Below are 22,808 nucleotides of genomic sequence, written 5' to 3' on the forward strand. Positions count from 1 at the left end.
GGGCTGAATCTAATGCCTTGGAATGTTCACTGATCCAAACGAAACGAGTCAGCATGCCATCATGAGAGCATCACCCATTTGATGATTTTTCTCTCTCCACAATTGATTTAGTGAAAAAAATAGTTTTCTAGCATATGGGTTTAATCATTGAAATTGAGTTTTTAAGGGGGGCTATATTCCATTAAACTTTTTGAGTTTCTATCTATTTGGTTCATTTTACCAATTTTTAAAAATAATCATCAATTGTTTTTAATAATAAATTTTTATTTGGGAATTCAAATATGAAAAATAGTTTTTTTTTATTTTTATTCCTCATACAAGTTTTATCCACTTGCATATAATGTAAATATTTCCAAATTATTTTTCACACCTTAAATTGTTTTTTAGAATATTTAAAATAAAAAAATAAAAAGAAAATATTTTAAAGTAGAGTTTTACAAAGCAACCCTCCTATAGTCCCTTTCAAGATGAGTGTTCATCCCATGACATCACTTATAAAGGTTATCAACCCACCAACTTAAAAAATTATTGCATCATAAAAACATATCTTTTAAGGATATTGTCACCATCCTTAAAGTTATAGACAACCATAAAAACATGACCCAACATCTAACTCATCTTACACTTGGATTCACTTATATTTGTCATCACCAAGCTGCAAGTTGCAACTAATTCAAAAGAAGGGTTGATGGAGTGGGGAAAAAAAATAAAAAGACAGAGCCTCTGTGCATGTCAAAATTATAATGAGTGGTGGAGATAACACTGTACCTTTGTAAATGTTACAGCAGGCAATGAGGCAAAAAAAAAATAGCAGTGCCATTAGTAATGTCAACCACATAGACACATCTATGATGTATAAACTGAAAAAAATGAAAAAAGTCACTGAAGAAAAGGCCCTACAAAGGTCCAGATATCCCATTGTTTACTGTCTCCAGTCTGTACCACACTCTCCAAACTGAAATATGAAGCTAATGATTCTCAACATGTTGGTGAAAAATTCTGAGAAAGAGGACCAACTGAGTGGGGGGAACAGTTGAAGAGCAGCCAGCTAGCTTGCTTACTCCATTTGGAGTAATGGGTCTTCAAATATTAATTGGTAATAATTGAATTATTATGGATGAACACAAAGTCATGCATGCACTTTACACTTGGAACTTTCCTGAGAATTGGGAGGACAATCTTGATACACAATTTTTGTTGCTGTAGCAATCAAGCCTAATGTTGTGTGGAACATTCCCTTTTCTGAGAAAAAGAACAAGGGTTCCACACTTTGTTTGTGATCCTGCCCACTGTGCATGCATCATCTCAAAATTCCTCCATCCACAAGTTTTGTTCCCATAAACTTCGTCATAGATTCGTTTAAGTCATAGATTAACATGATAACCAAAAACAGTAGTATTTTCATCATTTATCATCCTTCCATATGAACCCAAAAAAAAATCTTCATGAGATTGTTTAAGCTTTTATTTATTGAGTTAATGTGCAAATCCCGTAAAACTGAGTGTTAGGGTTGTAACTAGCTTAGCACAAGTAGCTACTTAACTGCTCTAAATGTTTAAGCAATTTAACTTCCATTTTTTTTTTCTTTTCACCTAGATAGAGAGTTCTATACATGTTGAATGAAATTGAACAGTCCTATTTTATTGAAGGTGATCCATGTTGAGAGAAACTTCATGATCTAAATCTTTTCTTCTTTTTGTGCCATTAAAAGATTTCCAACTTCCTGGAAGTTGTTTTCCAAAGACAGCCAAATTTCTAGTCTAAATTAAAGAGATTTTGTTTCATATCTTAAGGTGATGCTAGCTGGATAAGACATTGTGATTTCATTCACACTTAACCTTTTCCAAATGGGTTGGAACATCTAGGCCCCAGAGAATAAAGGAAAATCATACTTTGTTTACACTCACATTATAAAAACCCATGTGGGAATCTACAACTTTGAGCACCAAAATTTATTCCAGTCACACGTGGCACCAGTAGGGGAATGACAAATAGGCAAAGAATTCCCATTTCAACAAAGTGCAAATTATAAAAAGATGATGACCAAAAAAAAAAAAAAAATTATTGTTCTTGTGTTTGTTAAAGATGGAGCAGTGATCAATCATGGGTTTTGAAGAAAGTTGTGCAGAAAGATTGTATCCTTATTTAGCATAGTGTAGTGAAGCTTAGAGAGGTAAATGGGGTAGAAAATGAAGAGATGAGAAAGGGTTTTCTGGGTTTTCTTCTTCTTTCTTTCTTTCTCTTTCTCTTTTCTCTTTCTTTTTCTCTCACCCCACACAAACACACACCTCGTAGAAGAAGAAACATCTGATGGTGGGAGGTGTTTTTGCTTCAGAGATTCGTTTGGGGAAAGGAGAACCACAAGAGAAGAGTGCGGCACCTGTCATTCACTGCTCCTTATGAGGAGTGAGGCACTCACTAGAGGGAAGAGAACCCACCTTTTGCGTTATCTTTTGGGAAATATATTCATACATTTATAATAACAAAGCTACAAGTTACAACCCCACTTCATTTTGGAGTGTCCTCCCTCTCTCTCATCTTTTTCACGCTGAATTATTTTAATTTTAGGGTTTAGGTTATCAACTAATAAGCCTCTGGAGCTCATGCTCATAGGTGACATGACCATATTTCACACTTCACCAAATGACCACTTTGCCACCTCTGGAGCCCATGTTTCACCCTTAACCCCACACTTCATTTTGAAGTGTCCCCTCTCTCTCTCTCTCTCATCTTATTCATGTTGAGTTATTTTAATTTTAGGGTTTAGGTTATTATCAAATAAGCCTCTGGAGCTCATGCTCATAGGTGACATGACCATGTCTCACACTCCAAATGACCACTTTGCCACACTTCCTATGCTTAAGGCCTTTTTCCCCACTTCCAGGGCAGTGCCTCAATGGGTGTAAAATGGTTACAGGAAAAAAAAAAATGGCAACACAAAGAAATGGTCTTCTGAGTTGTAATTTTTATTAAGCAAGTCATACTGAGTCATGGCGTCAAAAGAACATGCATCATCTGACACTGACTCACAAGCATTCATCTGGCACTGCCTCAAGAAAATCCTCTGATGAAATTAAGGAGAAAACCTCAGGGCAAAAACAACCCAGGTTGCTGCTCCGGCTGCCTCTTTCCCAGGTTTTACTTTCAGTGGTATTTATGGATGGGAAAGCTACCAGGAATAGTCAACAGGCATGGGAACAGAAACATTGTCATACCTAAACACAGGCAATGAGATGAATCCTGTGTTTTTCCCTTTTTCACTCTGACACATTCGCAAACCCATCCCACTTTATGCTCATTTTCCACATTCAAACAGAGGAGATCAAGAGAAGAAAATTGGAGTTGATTACAACCCTCCATTAAATCAAAAAACACATTCATGGGAATATGAAAATATTAAGGAGCTTTCATTCCACTCATATAAGCTTGAAGGTAAAAATTAAACAATAAAAAAACATTTAAGTTAAAAGAAATTACAAAAGGAAGGAGAAAGAGAGAGGGAGGGGGAGAGAGAGAGAGAGAGAGTCTCTCAAGAACATTTTTCCCTTGCACCACTGTTGGAACTTCAGCAGAAGAGGATATTTGGGTAATTGCACCCTGTGAGAGACATGTCTAGGAACTTGTTGCAGTAAGAGAGCAAGACCCAAGAAGCAATTGTCGTGGAGCGTGAGTTTGCAAGGGACATGCGTTGCCGCCCTTCAACAGCAATATATCACAATCACATCACTTCAGCAAAACCCTAAAACCCTTGTTTCCGAAGTTGAAGCTGTTCATACAAGATGCACCATTAGATGATAAAACTAGACATTTTAAGGAAAACCCATCTCTTTCAACTAAAATACGAATCCCACTGTCCAAACAGGTGGAAGCTGGTTTTTCAATCTCTACAGAATGAAATGAAAAGAGAAACCTAGGGTTTAAGAACGTGCATACCTTTGTAGATTTGAATAATATGGAGAAGGAAAAGCAGTAGGGATTTTAAGCAGGAAACTAAAAAGGCCGAGGATTGATGGCTACCTCTGTAGATTTGATTGATATGGAGAACCCTTTACAAGACAAGGAACAAAAGATTAATACTAAAAAAGCTAAAGATAATCTTGAAAGAGACTACTAGTCCAACTACTAAGCATTACCCCCAAAAATCGATATATGTTTAGTGGCTTAGACCGTGTGGAAAATATAATAGAATTGGTGACAGTACAAAACCTTTGTAACAAAATATTATTCAAATAATGGAAGACAGATTTGGATAAGATTGCAGTGAAGGGAGCTCCCTTCAGTCCAAGCACAGGGAGCTTAAGATCCAATTTGTCTCCCGCATCATTCAATCATTTACTGGGTAGTCCTTAACACAGTATTTGGATGAATGAGTCGGCAGCTAATTCAATCCTACTGCCACCCATGAGTGGACTGAAGAAAGCTCTCTTCAATGTAAACCATCAAGGAACCCACCCACCAGAAAATACACATAAAATTTACATTAAATAGGCAGATCTATGCAACTTCCAAATGAATAAATGAGAGAGAGAGAGAGAGAGAGAAAGAGAGAGCAGTGGACGCAAAGATCTCTAAGACGACTCATAAGGTGGAGGGATCAGAGAGCTAGCTTCTTGAGGAGAAAGCAAGTGTCTCACAAAGGATCCTTGAAGGATGGAGAGATCTTGCAGTTTTCTTCTTTTTTTTTCACTACTATCACTGCATCAACCAAGCAGGTCATGGACCTAAGAGCGGAGGAATGGCTTTATATAGCTAAGAGAAAGGCAAAGACCAGACAACTATATTGTTAAAATAAATACAAATACTAAACAAAAAATTTAAAAGAAAAAAAAATGTTATTCATATTCTTCCTTCCATGTATCCTCCTCCAATCCTTTGCATTATGCACAGCCCATCACTCCCCCTTTGCATATGCCTTGGCTTTTTAATAAGATTTAATACATAACACTCATCACCTGCAACTGTACTTACATACACCCAGAAACCCTAATTACCTTATGGGTATACTTTACATGAATTAAATCATGAGTTAACATCCAAGAAAAAACCCCATAATCTTAGTATATCAGTATATGCATATGTGCATGCAGATCACATCCACATATAGCTCCCAGTGAAAAGACAAAGCAGCCCACTACCACCATCCTTTCCCTGATATGTAAAAAGGGCAATTTTATCTTGCATCACTCAATTTAGAATGAGGTATAGTTCATGAGTTTGGGGAAGCCATGTCACTTTCCTCTGTGTACAGTGCTTTTTTTCCCCTCTTTCTTTTTCACCTGGGTTTGGTTAATTGAAAGCTGCCATCCAGTGCATATACGTATCCATGAGTCCAAATTATGCCGTTTGTTCAAAGAGAAAGTTGGCGTGTGGACTGGGGCTGTCAAGTTTAAAAGATTTTCCTAGAAAATTAATTAAAATATTTGTAATGACATCCTATAGATTCCAATCAAAACCTACATGTTTCTAGGGTTTCCGTTAAGGCTGAGAAAGAAGACTCCTTTGGATTGACAGGTCCTGATGTAGCCTTTTTGTTTTGTATTATTTATATGTGTAAGTTTTTGTAGTATAGTTTATAGCTAGACCTAGCTAAATAGGATATAGAAGAACATACATAAAATCCTGTGAGTGATTAACATCGACATATATATATATATATATTTATATATAATAGTATGAAGTATACCACGTGTGTGAGAGACTGAATTGAGTTCTTGAACCCATATTATATGCAACAAAACCCAGTTATAGTACCACACATCAACATGCCATATGATTGTAGCATAGATGAGCCCACCGAAAACCTAATCCATTGGCAATCAAAATGTAAAGCAGAAGACATAGGCATCTCTCAGATTAATAAATTGGGAAAAAGCATCAGATCCTATCATATACCCATCTCTGGCCTCAAGGTTTGAGCCGCTAAATCTGCTTGGATGAGGGTTCTAATGCCTTAAACAACCTGGCAGGCTGGCACAATGGCCTTTGATCAGTAGTACAATGCCTTTTACTGAATCCTTGCTTATGTGATCAAATTCTAAATTATGTGTCTTTTTTTATTATTTATATATAGAGAATTAAGTTCATGCTGTCCACTTCGAGAAGCCTATCGGAGGTTGCCCACTTGCCCATAACTTGACTAGGGCTTCCATACCTGTACAGCCAGCTTAATTCTCAAAGTGAATTGCTGGTAATTGATTCCACCCATAACCATAAAGGTTTTTTCAAATTTTTTTACCATGATGTAGCCATTAACATTGGTTGAATTTGCAGGCAGTACTTTACACCTATATGCCATTTCCATATCCCAAAAGATCTGTGGAAGGGTCCACTCCTCTCTCCCCTTCACACCAGTGAAACCGCAATCACCTTGTATGCAGCTCTTTTGGTAAAAACCTTCAAGAAACTCCCACATTTCTATCTTCAAACTCCTCTAAAACCCATTTATATTTCTAGGTCTGTAGTTTATTTCCCCTAATGAGGAGAGCCAGTGGTGCAAATATGCATCTTTCCCATGGTTCCAAGTTGGGTGGGTGGTCTGGAAAGAAGTATATTCCTGGTTATACCAAATGCCCATTTGTGGATTATAAATAAACTAAGTGATCAAGAATTTTTGAATAATTAAACTAATCTGGAAACCTCATTAAAGGGTTTGAAAACACGAGAATTTAAAAAATGAAAGGGAATCGGTGGATTGAGTGAAGAGACAGACAGTAGGGAGTGGGGGTGGAAGAAGCACAAGGCAATAGGACTATGATGGCAATGAGGAAATAACAAGTTTTTGTGGGGAGAAATCACATCAGATTCTGAGTCACTACTGAAATCACTGTCTTGTCAACACAAAAAGGCTGCCTCCTAAACGGTACCCTCTCCACACCTTCCCCTCTCCCCACAGTCCCCAACTTCCCTTTCTCATTACCCTTTCATTTCATTTCCTGTTGTCCAATCACTACTTTTTTTTTTCCTCCCCTTCTCTCTTCTATCATCCATCCATCCATCCACTTGCCTGTTCTCCTCCTCTTATCCCTGTAATCTTCCCCCCAACCCTCTTTTTTTTCTGGGAAAAATATAATGTATTACCATTTAGTTCATCCATTTGGTTGGAACCTGGAATTCTTTTAATGGGTTCAAGTGAAAATGAAAATTGGATAAACCCAACCCACTTCATTGAATCTTTAGTTCATTGTAATTTATTAACATGCAAATTGCAACATAATATTTGATTGATTATGGTATGCAGTTTTTTTTTTTTTCAAAAGCTAAATTTAGATTACAAGATAGAAATATATGGGCAGGAGGTCAACCAGGCATTGTGGGATCAAGTATGGGTTTCATAGCTGTAATGCACACTCAAAAGAAAAATGGAATATTATATGAAAAAGAACAAGAAAAATGCCATTTGAAGGAGGTCTCCAAATTGCCTGAGATACATATTTGGGCAAAAGTGTTAGGTACCTAGATGATAATAATTGAAGTTATTTTTAATAATAAAATTCCTGTTAAGGACTTTAACATAAAATATTATTTTTTAAATTTATTCTTTTGTAAATATATTATACACATACCTATAATATAATTTTTATGAAATTTTTTTAAAATACATTAAAATGGTTCTAAGAAATAACTTGTTTTAAAAATAAATTGAAAAAAAAAAACTGTTTTCAAAAATAAACACTGAACATGTCCTATATTTCATAAATTTGAATAATAATTTGTTAGTCCTATTTGAACTAGTTATTTTGACTAATTTTTACTAATGTATGTATCTTCCACAAATTTGTGTACAATGGAGTAATTCAACAAAAATATTTTGTCAAGAAATATGTTTTGTAATCCATTACTCCTAGGAAAATCATTTTTATTTTTTATTTTTGAAAATATTCAAACAGTTTATCACATAAAATTCCTTTAGATACAAGTCTCTTTGGGCATATTGGTTATTTTTATTTGGATGAATAAACAGCTATGAAACCTATTTTCATTTCATCACTAGAAAGTTCTTGAAGCAAAGATATCCCATGTATCTGTCATATAGATTTCCTCTCAACTTAGAAAACATATTTAATTCAAAATTTACAACTTTTTCAACTACTATGACTACTTATTCCATTGTTTAATGTAATGTTAACCAAATAAGGCATGAAAGATTTTCTTTGTTTATTCATTACCAACCACACTAATCTTAGATGGTTGTCTATTGTTTTAAATCCTTCATCTTTATTTCAAATCATAAACTTCAGTCTCATCCATGGAGATTTCGACTGTTATGGGATCTTTCATAGATTTAATGGGTTCTTTAGGAGACAATCAAGGGGAATAAAGGTTTCATCTATTTGCCTATTTTGGTGCTTAGCTAAACACCCTTTTACCTATTTTGGTGCTTAGCTAAACATCCTTTTAGGAATGGAGTCCATCTCTCTTATGGAATTTTTAGTGTATAAAGCTTTTTTTTTTTTATTCTCTTAGTTATTATATATATTTTTTCTTTGTTATTGTATGGAAATCGTAGTCATTGTGTTTTTATGCATATAACAAAATCATTGTTCATAATTGTGTTTATATGTTAACAAAAAAATATAGCTCGTAACTACATTTATAAAACAGCTTTTATCTCATGTTTTATTGTATCATCAAAATTTGTATTTATTTCTATTCCTTTTATCTTTTTCGGGTTTTATTTATTCCAATCAGTGTAGATAAAAAAATGTATAACAATGGGAGTTTTTTTTTATTCAAAATTGCATTAATAATTTTTTAAGCGTATATCTCATGTCCAAGTGATGAAAAATTGCAACATATTAATTTAATATGCATTAAACTTTAATACATAGAGTTAAATCCGAATCATTGAATATAAATACAAAAATATAGGACTATTTTTTCTCCTTGACTATGATATTTTTTTTACTAAATAAAAGCCTACAGGTAGGGTGCCCCTCATTTTTGTCGAACCCTTTTTGATATATTCTTTTCTTGTCCATAAGAAAAAATCTAATCAAATTACTTTGAAATGAGATTAAATTATCTTTCAGAACATATTCATTAAAAAATTATAGTATTTTGTTTTCTTTCTCCTTCCAATATTGGACAGACATGGCATGTGTCATGCTTCTATATATGAAGAGAAAAAAAAGGTTGATAAATGAATTATTAAGGGTGCTAAACAAGCTAATAAGAAGTAGAATATGATTGAGACAAAAGCATGGGGACATACAAAACATAATGCAGAAGAGATGCTCCCTCCATAAACGGGCGAAAGAAAGAAAGAGAGAGGGAGAGAGGGAGAGAGAGAAAAGAAAAGAGATGGTGACAGAGAGAGGTCAGGACTGAGAAGGCAGCAGAAAGAAACAGAAGTGATGAGAGGAGAGAAGGGGAGGAGGAGGAGGAGGAGGCAACCACACCATTTCATATCAATTCATGCCTCCATGGACAAATGGGGTTGTCCCATGAATGACCTTGTGTTTCTTTTTATTTTTTGCCCTTTTCTTCTCTCTTTTTTGTTTTTCTCCTTTCTTTCTTCCTATCATCTTGTTGGTTTAAGAATCCTTTTTTTTTCTCTTTGTCATAATGGGGTTGCCAGAATCATTCATATCAGCCACCCCACATGCTCCTTTGGCTCCTTTTTCTCTCATTCATTATATTCCTCTCTCTCTCTCTCTCCCTCTCTCTCTTCTGCATCTGCACTTGCACTCATCACTTGTTGGGCTCCAAACTTAGTTGCCTGAACACACCTCCTCTCTTTCTGCACATCATTTCTATATATGGCCAAATTTAAAAACAACTCGTCCTCTAAATCATTTAACAACCTGCTTGGTTTTGTTGGAGAGAGGTTTCAAATTTTCCATGTAACTCTCAAATGTTTTCAGACTCAGTGCAATCCATTAACTTATGTTGAAACACTCAAAGTTCCTATCATGAGAAAATGGTTGTTGTTATTCCTTATTCCTTTACTAGTCATTAGATTTTTCAATCAAAATCACGGATTATGGATACAACATCATGGACATGAGTATCTTTTTTAGGTTGACCCTAGATTCTTCAAGATCATGGGATCATGGACTCAACACCCATACAAAAGATAATGGATAACATATCATAAACTAATCGCCAAGTAACAGCTGGTCCGTGAATCATTCTCGCTCTCATGTTTCACATTTTACGAAATTAAATTGTGACTCATGCAAGATCATTCTTTTAGACATCATATCCAAGTTTCAACAACTTTATTTGTTATTAATTTTACTAAATGATATGCGCATTTAAATTTATTTCACTCATTTTTTTTCTCATCTATTAAAAAATAAATAAATTTTAATTTAAATATACATTTTATAATAAATCAAATATAAGAAAATTACTTTTTTTGCTTCTTCGTTTTTATTCCTTATAGTCTCCAAAACAACCTTACTACAAGACAAATGATGGGGATCATGGTGAGAGGTACCTCATAGTAGTACTGATGATGCACTGATAGTGGTAAGTTGGTAACAAAGTTGATAATGATAAAAAGAAATGGAAGAATTTTGCTTTTAAAAGTCACATTTTTTATTTTTTTTATTTTTTATTTTCATAAAGTGGTATCTATACCTTATGTTCCCCAAAAGTAATTTCTACATGGCAAACATTACTTCATATCTTTTAAAAAATCATAAATTAAAAATCTTATGGTATCATTAAAAGAAAACTTAGATTCATTTCTAGATTTCCAAGTGAATCATTCATTTTCAATGAATTTAACTATTCAATAGCATCCATGGTAATATGAATGATTATTGAAATGAAAGAATGGATTCTATTCTGGTTTAAGAACAGAGGGTATTTGAGGTTAATGTTAATTAATCAAGATTAGCGTTACTAAGCGATATGTAAGAACTTAGGATATCGTAAAAATTGTACTTAGGGAATGATAAGTTATTCCAACATCACTTAGTCACTTCATCTCCTTATTCTAGTTATTTTTAATTCTTATAAATGGGAATCGTGAATTTTTCTAATTAAAGGTATTATTCCATGAAAAGTGTGTTTACGCACGACAAAAAAAGAATGTTTATTTATAGTAAATTGATTGATGATTTGATTAAGTGAATAGTTTTCTAAAGTCCACAAATGGAAGAATTAGGAATTATTCTAAGTGCATGAAAATAATTCAAAATTTGCATGTTGGGATTATTAAATTATCAAATATTAATTCCTTAAAATAATTAATAATATCTAATTGTGGAAATGAAAATTATCATTTATCCATATAGGGTTAGGCCCATATCTCAATGGGCCTAGCCTATACGATGGTCTCCTTTCTTGAGAATGAGCCCAAAATGGGAGACCTCCAATCATGAAGACCCACACCATTGCCATGGCTGGTAAAAAAAATCACAATTCCAACATCGACATTGTCCTTTCCTCCTTCATATTTAATTCACTTTCACGAGAAAGTATCATTTTCATTCCATATGGATTAGGAGATCATAGGGTCTGGCTCGGACCAACTATAAAACCTTATTCAATAAGTAGAACATCAAAAGTTAAAACCAAGGAGTTGGATCAAGAGTAGGGAAAACTCCTTGTTCCTACTTCTCGTGTCCATCACAATCTGGGCTTGGCCCAATGACGAATCCTATGGCCGCAACTGGTTGGACTGGGGCCAAAGCCCAATTGTGGTGGGCGGCCTTAACTGGATTCTGGGCCAGTAGCCTGAGAGTCCGTACCCAGTACGTAAGAACATTTAGTACATCCTTATCCACTAACCTCCTCATGTCGTTATCGTTTTCAGTAACTTGTCTGGTTCTATATTATGAAAAAACTTATTTTCCAAATATATTAATTTTTTTAAAAAAAAATTATATTATTTGTGCATTATAAGTAATGCCCAAAATTAATTTTTCTTTAATTAGAATAAATAGTAGCAGCCCATTTGGACGTTTGTTAGGAGGATTTATAATTGTTTCCTAATATTTCAAATTGTATTTTAATAAAAATCACTTTTAAAATATAAAATACAAATAAAATGATTTCCAAATAATGTGAATTTTCAACAATTAATTTTTTTGGTTATTATCGAAATTTTCTTTTAATTTAAAAAATATATGTTTTTATATATTTTTTCGAACTCATTTTTTTTCTATAAAAATTATTATTATTAATTAAATAAAAATCTGTTTCTTTAAGGTAAATAATTAAATATCCATAAAATTCCATCGTATCAGAATGACAAAAATAATCAAATCAAATCACGATTACCTAATTCTATTTTCAGATGATGATCATCAAAATAATTTGATAGTAGAATAGATGAGCATCCTGTAGTCTGAAACTCGCTCACACTGATACAAATAGAAATGAGAGATACACACAAGACAAATTCCAGCTCAATTCATCGTCTCAATCTCTTAGCTCTCTCACCCGATTCTCGCTAGTCGCTGCCGCCGTTTCGGATCTTCCCGTATTGCTCGCCTTTTTCTTTCTGGTCATTTTCCCGGGCTATGAAGGATTCCAACGTTGACCTTTTCGATCCTCGTACGATTATGGACTCAGATTTATCACCGTCCGGCGTGGCCGGAGGATCAGTATCCGACTCCGACTTCGCATTTGCTTTCAACGACAGTAATTTCTCCGATCGACTTCTGAGGATTGAGATCATAGCCGATTTGCCGGAGAGTAAGGGCGACGGCGAGGGGTGTAACAGTATTGCTGATTGGGCACGGAATCGGAAGCGACGGAGGGAGGAGATAAAGAAGGAAAACGGTAAGTGGAAATTATATCTGTGGCTAGATTCAGTGTTGGTTTGTGATGGAAGGGAATTAGGGTTTGTTTGGTTTGTGAGAAAACAGAGGAAAATATCTCCCGTTTCCCTCTAAGAGGAAACTTGTATGTTGCTTTTCTCTAGAAACAGATGGGGTTTTATGTTATCTTTGTTGTTTGGGTTGGCAGAAATGGGAAACTTGGACTCAGGCGAGCGAAGTAGTTGTTTTTGGCTCATTTGACAGAGGGTTTCGGTTTTCTTGGGCCAAACAGGGGAAATCCTCAGTTTACAAATGTTTTCTTTTGTTTTTCTTTTGTTCAGTTTTCTTGGGTGCCAACCAGGGGAAAATTCTGAGTTTGCAAATGTTTTCTCTTGCTTTTCTTTTGTGCATTTTCCAGGCAGCCAAACGGAGGGGAAGTGGGTTTGTGTTTAGCCGGATTTAGGGTTGAGAATGAACTTTGAGGATGTTCCCTTATAGCAGAAATCATAGCGAACTTGGAGGATCAGCCCATCACTATCTTACGCATAATTCACCAATCATGTTTATAGGCTGTGAATTAGTCCATATTATGCCTTGAGAATCACGCTTGACCTTGAAATCTAGCAAAGCTGAAGGAAATATCATTTTCCTATTTCTTTACCAACACTTGTCAACAATGTTGTATGGTCAAGTTTAGAATTTGGTTCATTTAACTAGTCTATACAATCTAGCAATGGTTATGCTCTTCCATTATTTATGTATTTATCGGCATTCAGTGCAGTTTTAAATAATTGTGGAACTGCTTCTCTTTGATTGTTTATTTGAAATTCCTTAAAATTCATAAAGAACTTCATAAGTAATGAAGTATCTCCTTGTGTGAAAAACACACACATATAATATATAAACCTCGATGCTTTGGGAAGTAGTTTGTTATTACTAAGAAGGGCTAACTTTACAATAATTGCTACTAACACTCTGTTACTGTTTATTGCATTCCTATTTTTCTGGTACGGGTTAAACATATGGAAGAGTGCACTCTCATCGTATGTAGTATACTTTGCTTTGTGGAAATTTGAAACACTTTATACACATGACAAAGTGTAGTTTTCATTCCCGTATGAATTTCAATTTTACTGATTTAGACCCGAAATGCTTATTTTGGCCTTTAGCTGTTGATGTTCACCATGAGGAGCAGATTTTAAACTGTAACATGCCGGATACAGAGGATGGTGTGGCCTATGAAAATCAAGACGAGGAAGCTGTGGCTATGATTGAGGAATCCCCTCCAGGTGTTGGAATGAATTTGAGCCAACATGGTACATGTTTTCCCTTTTGCTTCAATTTTGAGTTCTTTTTTCCAACCCTGAACATCCCATGTGAATCTACTGTGAGCCTGTTATTATTGGCAAGAACCCTTCAGAAATCAATCCCATTCCCACCTTGCTTAGAGAGAGTCTGAAGTTTTTGCTTTTCTAACAATATGGTCTATTTCTTGGTGGTGGTTTTGAGTTCTATATCAAATTGATAGTCAATTGTGCATTATGGGTTCCAAGATTGATTAGATAGATACTTTTGCAGGTGATGAAGCTGGCCATAGCTCTGATTCATCCTGGGGAATGGACTGTTCTACTGTTCTTAGAGTCAAGACTCTACACATTAGCTCTCCAATTTTAGCAGCTAAGAGTCCATTTTTTTATAAGGTGAGCAGTCCTTATCTATTTCTTTTGGCTTCTATTCTTCCTTGGCTTTCTTAATTGACATGTTGGTTTTGTGCCTCATCCTGTAGCTGTTTTCAAATGGGATGCGAGAGTCAGAGCAGCGACATGTTACTCTTCGAATTCATGCATCTGGTAAATATACAAAAACTTTGAGTCTGTTTTTGTATGACAACTGGCAAACTTGCTCTGTTTTCATATGTGGATCCCATTCTTTAAATCCAGTTGTAACACTGAAACTCATTTTGGTTCTTTTAGGCTTTTAAATTAGAATTACACAAATTGAATTACTGTTGCTGATCTTTTTTTTCCCCTTATTTTCCCTGGAGCAGAAGAAGCTGCCCTAATGGACCTCCTGAATTTTATGTATAGTAATACTTTGTCAACAACCACACCTACTGCATTGCTGGATGTGCTGATGGCTGCTGACAAATTTGAGGTTGCTTCATGCATGAGATACTGCAGCCGGATGCTGCGGAACTTGCCTATGACTTGTGAATCTGCCTTACTGTATTTGGATCTTCCTTCTAGTGTTTTAATGGCTGAAGCAGTTCAGCCACTGACAGATGCTGCAAAGCAGTTTCTTGCTGGACGCTACAAGGATGTAACCAAGTGAGCTGCTTGTCACTTGGACTCTGTTTTCTTTCTGATTGATAGCTTTGGTTTTTTTTATTTTATTTAATTAGTTTTTTTTCTGTTTTTGGGAGATGATCAATTGCTTGATTGAAGGTTTTTAAGTATCTTAAAAATATTTTAAAAATTTTTTTAGTCTCCCATGACAACCCCTTTATTTCACTGTTATTATGTTTCTTTAAATAATAAACCTCCACTCGATCTTCTTGTTCTGCAAACTCGTCAACTTATCATGATATGCTTTTTCTACTTTTGTTCATCATATGAATTGGTAATGAAATGCAATCTTGTAAAGCAGTGCGACATTCCTGGCCTGGAAAAATTGACAAAGACCCTGAAACCTTTTTATTTTTTATTTTTCTTTCTTTCTTTCTTTCTTTTTTTTTTTTTTTGATACTTGCATTGCTCACCAACATGCGGCATGAGTGGCAGTGTCCTGTAGTTGATTTGGACCCTTACTGAGTGTAATCCTAATGTTCTATTTGTGATCTGTAACTGATGCTAATGGTTTGCTGTGTTTCTAATCAGGTTTCAGGAAGAGGTCCTAAACTTGCCGCTGGCCGGAATTGAGGCAGTGCTGTCCAGTGATGATCTCCAGGTTGCTTCTGAGGATGCTGTTTATGATTTTGTACTGAAGTGGGCCCGGATCCATTACCCAAAACTAGAGGACCGACGAGAAATCCTAGGTTCCCGCCTTGGCCGCCTTATCCGTTTTCCATACATGACCTGCCGGAAGCTGAAGAAGGTTTTGACTTGCAATGACTTCGATACTGAACTTGCATCGAAGGTCGTGCTGGAGGCTCTCTTTTTTAAGGCTGAGGCACCATACAGGCAGCGTTCCCTTGCTGCAGAGGAGGCTAGTTCCTCCTATCGTCGTTTTGTGGAGAGGGCTTACAAGTACCGTCCAGTCAAGGTGGTGGAGTTTGAACTGCCCCGTCAGCAGTGTGTCGTGTACCTGGACTTGAAGCGGGAGGAGTGTTTGAATCTGTTTCCAGCTGGTCGAGTTTACTCACAGGCTTTTCACCTGGGTGGGCAGGGATTTTTCCTGTCAGCCCACTGCAACATGGACCAACAAAGCTCATTCCATTGCTTTGGGCTGTTTCTGGGAATGCAAGAAAAGGGATCTGTCACATTTGCTGTTGACTATGAGTTTGCTGCAAGATCAAAGCCAACTGAGGAGTATGTGAGCAAGTACAAAGGGAACTACACATTCACAGGAGGAAAGGCTGTTGGATATCGTAACCTGTTTGGTATTGCTTGGAACGCTTTCATGGCTGATGACAGCCATTATTTCATCAATGGTATCCTTCATCTACGGGCTGAACTCACGATCAGGCAATGAGTCCTTTGCAAAGACTGGTCTCACAAATCTTAAAAAGTAATTTTCATGTTAACAGCTCTTACTTTTTTAGATGTCAGAAGGGCTTAAGTACATTTTGGTTTTAGAGACTGGATAGCTGATAGTCGATCTAATGTTTCTAGCTTAACTAACCTAGGTTCCCTTCTGTAACTTTCTTCAGTTAGAAGACTATCAAAAATGTTTAATCTTGTATGTGGCGTAATTATGTATATGAAATCCTCTATATCTAATCTTTCATTTCCACTTGTCATATTTCCTCCTACTTGTTCCAGTGTCATTATAATATTTGCTTCAGAGGAAGACAGGATTCATCTGCTTGAACCTCCTTTCGTTTATAGTCGATTATGCTCCATGTTTTTCCACTGGTGAGATGTCAACAGCTAATAATTAATTTCTTTCCAATTCGTGATTGTGATGTTACTCTGTGAGGGTTGTTTTCTTAAGTCGTCTTTTCAGTTGAAACTTCAATCTTGGATCTCCACAGGTGAGAATCAGGGGAGGTTTTTCTCTGAGAAGTGGGACTCAACAGTAAGTAAACTTCAATCTTTTGCTGTTTATTCAGTGAAATCTGGAGAATATCTGAACAATAAGTTTTCTGTGGGGCAGGGTCAATGGCAGAATTCATAATTAATGGGCGCAAAAGGTGGGGAGCTGCAGCATCATTGACACCCTAATTCCATCATTCCCTGTTCTAAAATTGCTCCCTAGCGAGGAGTGGAGCAATCAACGGACAAATCTGTGGGCCTAAAGACTCAAAACCAAGTAATCCAGTATGGTGGTTATCATTGCTTCCCCAAATGCTAAGTGCTGAAGCCTTTTTGCTTAGCAAATGACCTTTTCAAATGGGTCCCATCCCAAGCATGGTTTGCTCCCTCTTCCTCGAAGAGAATCATTTCAATGATCCAACCCCTGACTTTCTTCCCCTAACTTTCCTGAAAAAGTTTTCCCATATCCCCACCCCCATCTCCATAGCTTCTCCATTCCATCTCAGAGTCCCGTCTGTTCCTAGTCCTGGACAACTTAGCCAAGTTTCTGAAGCTCCTGTAATGCATGGTTTTGATACCGATGATTCATGTAGGCAGGGTTGTTTAAACTGGTTTTGATGGGATCAAGCATGAGCTGGTGTTTCGTGTGGTTGATTCTCACCTTTTTCTGTGCATATGTGCAGAGCTCAGATGAAGTTGCTAGTGATTCTCTAGATGCTTTTGTTCAGGAATTTGCTCTAAGGACACTTGATCATCACCGGCCTCACACAGGTCCCCTTTACAAAGCTATCCTTCCTGCTAATCTATCAGGCATGGAAGTTTCAGTTGTGCAGCTCAGAAGCCGGCAACTCTGGAGTAGAGGTGCCAAATTCAGCAACTTTCGCATACCATCAAGAACTATGCCTGTGCCTCATGTGAAGAGACTGGTTCTCATCTATCAAGACCTGGGCAACTGGTCTTCTTACTACTATCCTGTCCCAGGTTACACCCTAGTCAGCTCTGTTGTTGGCCTAATAGCTTATGATGCATCAAATTTGGATGCAAACAGGATTGTGCAGCTTAGCCTCAACACCATGGGAAAGCCCATTTCAGTTCATTTCGGAAAGTTGTTATTCCCCAGAGGGAGGAAGTCTGAAGCAAGATGTGCTGCATTATGCGCCAATGGTACAGTCTACCTTAGTGACATGAGCTTGCCCAGTGTCTGTTACAGTCGTGAACAGGGTCATTTCTCCATTGTTATTCCAGTGAAGAAGAAGCAGAAGTGGAAGAGCTCATGGGTGGGAGGTTTTGCAGTTGGATTCGTGGGGCTGGTAGTGATGAGTTCTGTTGGGATGGTAGTTCTTAGACTTTCAAAGCAGAAGAGGATTGCAGAAATGGAAAAACAAGCAGATGAAAGTGTGGTCCTTGGGATGATCTGGATCGGTGGGAGTAAAATGCCTTCTGCAACAGTAACAAGAACTCAGCCAGTCCTGGAGAATGGAGGTGCCCTATAACTCTAATTCCTCTTTTCCCCTACCTCTCTGTTTCTCTTATAAATATTCTTAATCTCCTCTTCACAAGTCTCAGATTTAATAGATCCATTCAGAGACGATTTTCCCTTGAATTTAGCCATAAAAACCAACAGGGATTTCATATTTACTAGATCCAAACAATTGTAGGATGTTTCTGATACAACCAACATTTAAATTTTCATATTTTTCATTAGAAGGTTGATGATATGCTAGTGGCATTAACATCACAAGTAACTATCAACAACCCTAATGACCTCCCCTTTTAAAGGCAAAGAAGAGCATTGCTCTGTTACCCACATGCCTTTCACACTTCACAAACTCATAAGCAACAACCAATTTCAAGAAAAGTTCATATAAAAATTATTGAACAAGCAATGAAAAGCCAAAAATATTCACCAACCTAAAAATAAGAAGTGGAGAAAAAACGACGACAAGTCAACCCGGTGAATCTCTAAAAAGTTGATAGGAATGCAAGGTGACCCACCGAGTCACCGGATGGAAACACTGTAATATGTTGATATTCTCTCTCCCTCTGCTACTTCAAGCTCCTGCTTCAACCTATTATCAGCCGTGCATAAGAAAGCAATGGGTTTAATTCTACATAGAGAAAACCAACAGGTTCCTTTCTTGATATATTCTTGCATTTCTGAAAAAAAAACTAGTATGTTTCTCTATTATAAGAATATTACAATTGATTGAAGCCACCGTGTGAGACATTAAAGACCCTGCTTTGCAGAGATGTTGGGGGGAATTCGACCTTGTTCTTTTTCTCCTGTATCCTAAGATTTTGGTGCTACACATATCTCCTCAACATTACAAACCACTAGACGTGTCATCACCGGTGAATCTGAAATCAACAATTAAGCATCCAAAGACCAAACCAGTAAAAGAGACAAGCGAAGCAAGACGCAGAACCCACGGAAGAAGTCATCAAGGACTATGCCCATAGTCTGACCCATCCCTGTCCAAACTTAGAGAGTTGTTTTCAAGGGTTTTCATAGAATTGTCGCATCAAAACACTCGGATAGATCCAAGCATTCACAGACCAACAAACCCTACGAACCCACTTCTGCCTTCTGCTAAGAATGTGTTTGGTATGCGAAAATAAGACCAGAAAAATGATGGATACGGAGACGAATCACATTACATGTAGAAGTGAGGAATCAAAATCCCAGTGAGATTTGGTTTCCATGTTAATGAATTTCTTACTCTCGTTCCCATTCTAAAAAACAATTCAAGCACAGTAATGAATGAGAAGAGAAAATGGAATTGATTTCTCGTGGCCATTCTCTATTCCAGAATTCCAAACACGACTTGATTCCAATACAAGCCCAAATTATTTGATATCTTTACAGATTCAACAGAACCATGATTCTGCATTTTGTAGGATATTGAAAATATGCAACAACCACCAACTTAATATTAGACATGAACACTTCTATCAATATGCAAATCAAAGACATGTTAAAGGTAAAATACTAAGAAGAAGACAGGAAACTCTTTATCTTCTCTACTGGAAGGGAAAGAAAACATTTGGCATTCATTTGGCCAGCATAACTCAAAAGGCATGCACTACTTATTAGCAGCTGAAGAACTGCAAGGTCTAACACCAATTGCACTGCCTAATCAAAGGACTACTCAGCAAGAAATACAACCCGGATTCGAATAGAAAGTTAAATAACATCCAATTGGAACAAACATGGGTGACAGCAACAGAAATTCTCATTTCAGGGTAGCAAAACCAGCATCACTCTTTCGAGCAAGTTTTGTCCATTCGGTATGAAATGAGCCTGGGCGATCAATCCTCTCATAAGTATGTGCCCCGAATAAGTCCCTCTGAGCCTGCACAAGATTTGCAGGAAGCCTTGCACGCCTATATGTATCAAAATAAGCAAGACTAGCACACATTCCAGGAGTACTAATCCCTGCAGAAATCGCCAAGCCCACGACTCTCCTCCATGCTGCCTGCCTCTGCACCATCTCCCTTGCAAACTCAGGGTCCACAATCAAACTTGCTAAATTTGGATTCCTCTGATATGCCTTCTTGATTCGGTCCAAAAACACTGCCCTTATGATACACCCACCTTTCCAAATCCTTGCCAACTCCCCGAAATTCAAATTCCAACCCTTCTCAACACTCTTCGCCCTCAACAGATTCATTCCCTGAGCATAACTACAAATCTTTGAGGCATACAATGCCTGCCTCACATCATCAATCAACCTCTTCTTATCGACCCCACTCCTGGCAAACCCCACCTCATCCTTCAACCCCGCCTCGCTCAAAACCCCAGCTGCAGCCTCTCGTTCCTCCTTCAAGCCGCTCAAGTACCTACAATCCAAAGAGGCTGCAATAGTTGGTGCTGCAACGGACAGCTCCGCGGCCTGCTGCACTGTCCATTTTCCGGTCCCTTTCATCCCCGTCTTATCCAAAATCTTATCCACCAATTCCCCATCTCCATGCTCGTCCTTCACCTTGAAAATATCAGCTGTAATCTCAATCAGGAAGCTCTCAAGCTCTCCCCTGTTCCATTCACCGAAAATGTCAGACAATTCGGAGTTCGACAACCCTCCAACGTTCTTCAACACATCGTAGGCTTCCGAAATCAACTGCATATCGCCGTATTCAATCCCATTGTGCACCATTTTCACGAAATTCCCCGAACCCCCTTCGCCAATATAGGTAACGCAGGGACCATCATCGACCTGAGCAGCCACTTTCTTCACAATATCCTCGATGTTCTGATACGCCTGATAAGATCCACCGGGCATCAACGACGGGCCGTGGCGCGCACCCTCTTCGCCACCGGAGACGCCCATGCCCAGATACAGAATGCCCTTGCCAGAAGCTTCCACAATCCGGCGCTCGGTGTTCTCGTACCACTCGTTTCCACCGTCAATAATACAATCCCCGGCCTCCATGTGCTCAGACAAAGCAGCAATGGTTTGGTCGACGGGAGCGCCGGCCTTGACGAGGATAACAATGGATCTAGGCCGTTGGATGGAGAGCACGAAGTCACGAGGCGAGTAGTGGCCACTGAGAGGTAGATGGCCTTCGCGGTGCGCCCGATCTAGCGTTTCATCCACCTTGGAGGTCGTCCGATTATAAACGGAGATCGGAAACCCTTTTTCGGCGATGTTGAGAGCTAGGTTTTGGCCCATGACGGCCAGGCCGGCGAGGCCGATTCGTGAGAGAGTGGAGGCTTCCATTTAGGGAGAGCTGAGAGGGACGTTTGGCAGCTGAGAAAGATTCAGAGCAAAAGACCGAGCGTCGATGGAGATGTACTCTAGTATGTGTATAAGAGGGGTGTTCTGATTCTGAGAAAGTGAAGTGACGGACTCGTCGAGGGAGTGAAAGGGCAGCGACCGAACCACCAACGAGAGGGTGTCGTGAACGTCGATGCCTCCAATGTCAAGAAAGAACTGCCAAACGGCGCCGTTTTGGAGGCCCAATGACCAACTACCCCATCATTGAAATATCTATATCTCTCCTCTTGTGTTGGGGATATGTAAAAAATATCTAACAACATATTAAAATCAAAATATATATAAATATATTACAAACATACAAATTTTGAATATTTGTAATAAATTGATTATATTTAGCTATTTTCCAAATTTCTTCAACTTTTTTAAATTTCGAGTCTATTAAAGTTGCGACAAAAAGGTCATTTCGCTATTTAGATAGAATGAAAAACGTGGAAATAGTAAAAGTTTCGTAGGGATAAAACAACCTCTTCCTATGGTTGTTGGAATGTGTACCATTAATAACTTTTGAGAATAATTTAAAAAAAATTGTTATACAATGTTTTATAAAATAAAAGTCTATTTATAAATTTAAAATATTTTTAATTTATTTTAAATATTTATAAATATATTTTAAAAATAAAATTTATATTCAATGTTTTATTTTTAATTATTTTATATACTTATATAATTATTTTCTAAAATAATTTTTAGAAAATAAATAAAAACAACTATCCAAAAACACCTTATTTTTTGTTCTTGTTTTTGGCTATCAAACAAGTTTTCTTGTTTTTCTATTTTATTTTAAAGAATAAAAAACTGTTTTTGAAAACAGTTACGCCTAATTTTCCTTGCTCCTCTTTTTGAAACTATAAAATGGAAGGTTTTGTGTCATCGTGGAGCAAAGGGAAAAACAATCCAGCCTGTTTGCCAATGTTTTTGAAAACAACTCTCAAAAACAGTTTTTAGAATAATTTTTTAATTATTTTCAGAAATAAAATATTGTTTAGGAACTAAAATATCAAAAACAGTTTTTTTTTTTTCCAAAATTGTTTTTTTTGGGTATAGAACTGTTTTACGTTTTAAAGAAATAAAAATCTGTTTTGAACTTCCCAGCTTCCTGGTAAGTTGAGTTTCTCCTCTTT

General features: G+C 37.0%; 3 protein-coding genes, 1 long non-coding RNA gene and 1 other non-coding gene across 5 annotated transcripts; 2 read left to right on the forward strand and 3 right to left on the reverse strand.

The window, feature by feature from the left end:
• Nucleotides 1-3,361: 3,361 nt before the first annotated feature.
• Nucleotides 3,362-4,872, reverse strand: LOC132254995 (uncharacterized). Its single transcript, XR_009467485.1, has 2 exons — nucleotides 3,934-4,872; nucleotides 3,362-3,766 (listed from the first exon to the last, which is right to left on the reverse strand). It is a non-coding gene; the product is annotated as an uncharacterized LOC132254995 (long non-coding RNA).
• Nucleotides 4,254-4,435, reverse strand: MIR319C (microRNA MIR319c). Its single transcript, NR_127795.1, has one exon. It is a non-coding gene; the product is annotated as a microRNA MIR319c (primary transcript).
• Nucleotides 4,873-12,205: 7,333 nt separating the features above from the next.
• LOC104881174 (BTB/POZ domain-containing protein POB1) lies at nucleotides 12,206-16,661 on the forward strand. Its single transcript, XM_010660413.3, has 6 exons — nucleotides 12,206-12,738; nucleotides 13,886-14,032; nucleotides 14,295-14,416; nucleotides 14,503-14,566; nucleotides 14,764-15,043; nucleotides 15,593-16,661. The coding sequence occupies exons 1-6, from the start codon at nucleotides 12,477-12,479 to the stop codon at nucleotides 16,404-16,406; spliced, it is 1,689 nt and encodes a 562-aa protein (XP_010658715.1). The 5' UTR covers nucleotides 12,206-12,476; the 3' UTR covers nucleotides 16,407-16,661.
• On the forward strand, nucleotides 16,330-18,610 carry LOC109121387 (uncharacterized). Its single transcript, XM_010660404.3, has 4 exons — nucleotides 16,330-16,442; nucleotides 16,697-16,789; nucleotides 16,909-16,952; nucleotides 17,031-18,610. Exon 4 carries the CDS (start codon nucleotides 17,527-17,529, stop codon nucleotides 18,400-18,402), a length of 876 nt encoding a protein of 291 aa, XP_010658706.1. The 5' UTR covers nucleotides 16,330-16,442; nucleotides 16,697-16,789; nucleotides 16,909-16,952; nucleotides 17,031-17,526; the 3' UTR covers nucleotides 18,403-18,610.
• A 1,296-nt stretch (nucleotides 18,611-19,906) lies between these two features.
• On the reverse strand, nucleotides 19,907-21,933 carry LOC100241717 (6-phosphogluconate dehydrogenase, decarboxylating 1, chloroplastic). Its single transcript, XM_002275934.5, has one exon. It carries the CDS (start codon nucleotides 21,625-21,627, stop codon nucleotides 20,143-20,145), a length of 1,485 nt encoding a protein of 494 aa, XP_002275970.1. The 5' UTR covers nucleotides 21,628-21,933; the 3' UTR covers nucleotides 19,907-20,142.
• Between the last annotated feature and the right edge of the window lie 875 nt (nucleotides 21,934-22,808).

This window comes from Vitis vinifera, chromosome 2, assembly GCF_030704535.1.
Source record: "Vitis vinifera cultivar Pinot Noir 40024 chromosome 2, ASM3070453v1".
Classification (NCBI taxonomy): domain Eukaryota; kingdom Viridiplantae; phylum Streptophyta; class Magnoliopsida; order Vitales; family Vitaceae; genus Vitis; species Vitis vinifera.

Coding starts and splice junctions, on each gene's coding strand:
- LOC104881174 (XM_010660413.3), top strand. CDS start 12,477: ATGAAGGATTCCAACGTTGACCTTTTCGATCCTCGTACGATTATGGAC. Junction 14,417..14,502: donor AGAGTCCATTTTTTTATAAG/GTGAGCAGTCCT, acceptor CTCATCCTGTAG/CTGTTTTCAAATGGGATGCG. Junction 15,044..15,592: donor CGCTACAAGGATGTAACCAA/GTGAGCTGCTTG, acceptor GTTTCTAATCAG/GTTTCAGGAAGAGGTCCTAA.
- LOC109121387 (XM_010660404.3), top strand. CDS start 17,527: ATGGGATCAAGCATGAGCTGGTGTTTCGTGTGGTTGATTCTCACCTTT.
- LOC100241717 (XM_002275934.5), bottom strand. CDS start 21,627: ATGGAAGCCTCCACTCTCTCACGAATCGGCCTCGCCGGCCTGGCCGTC.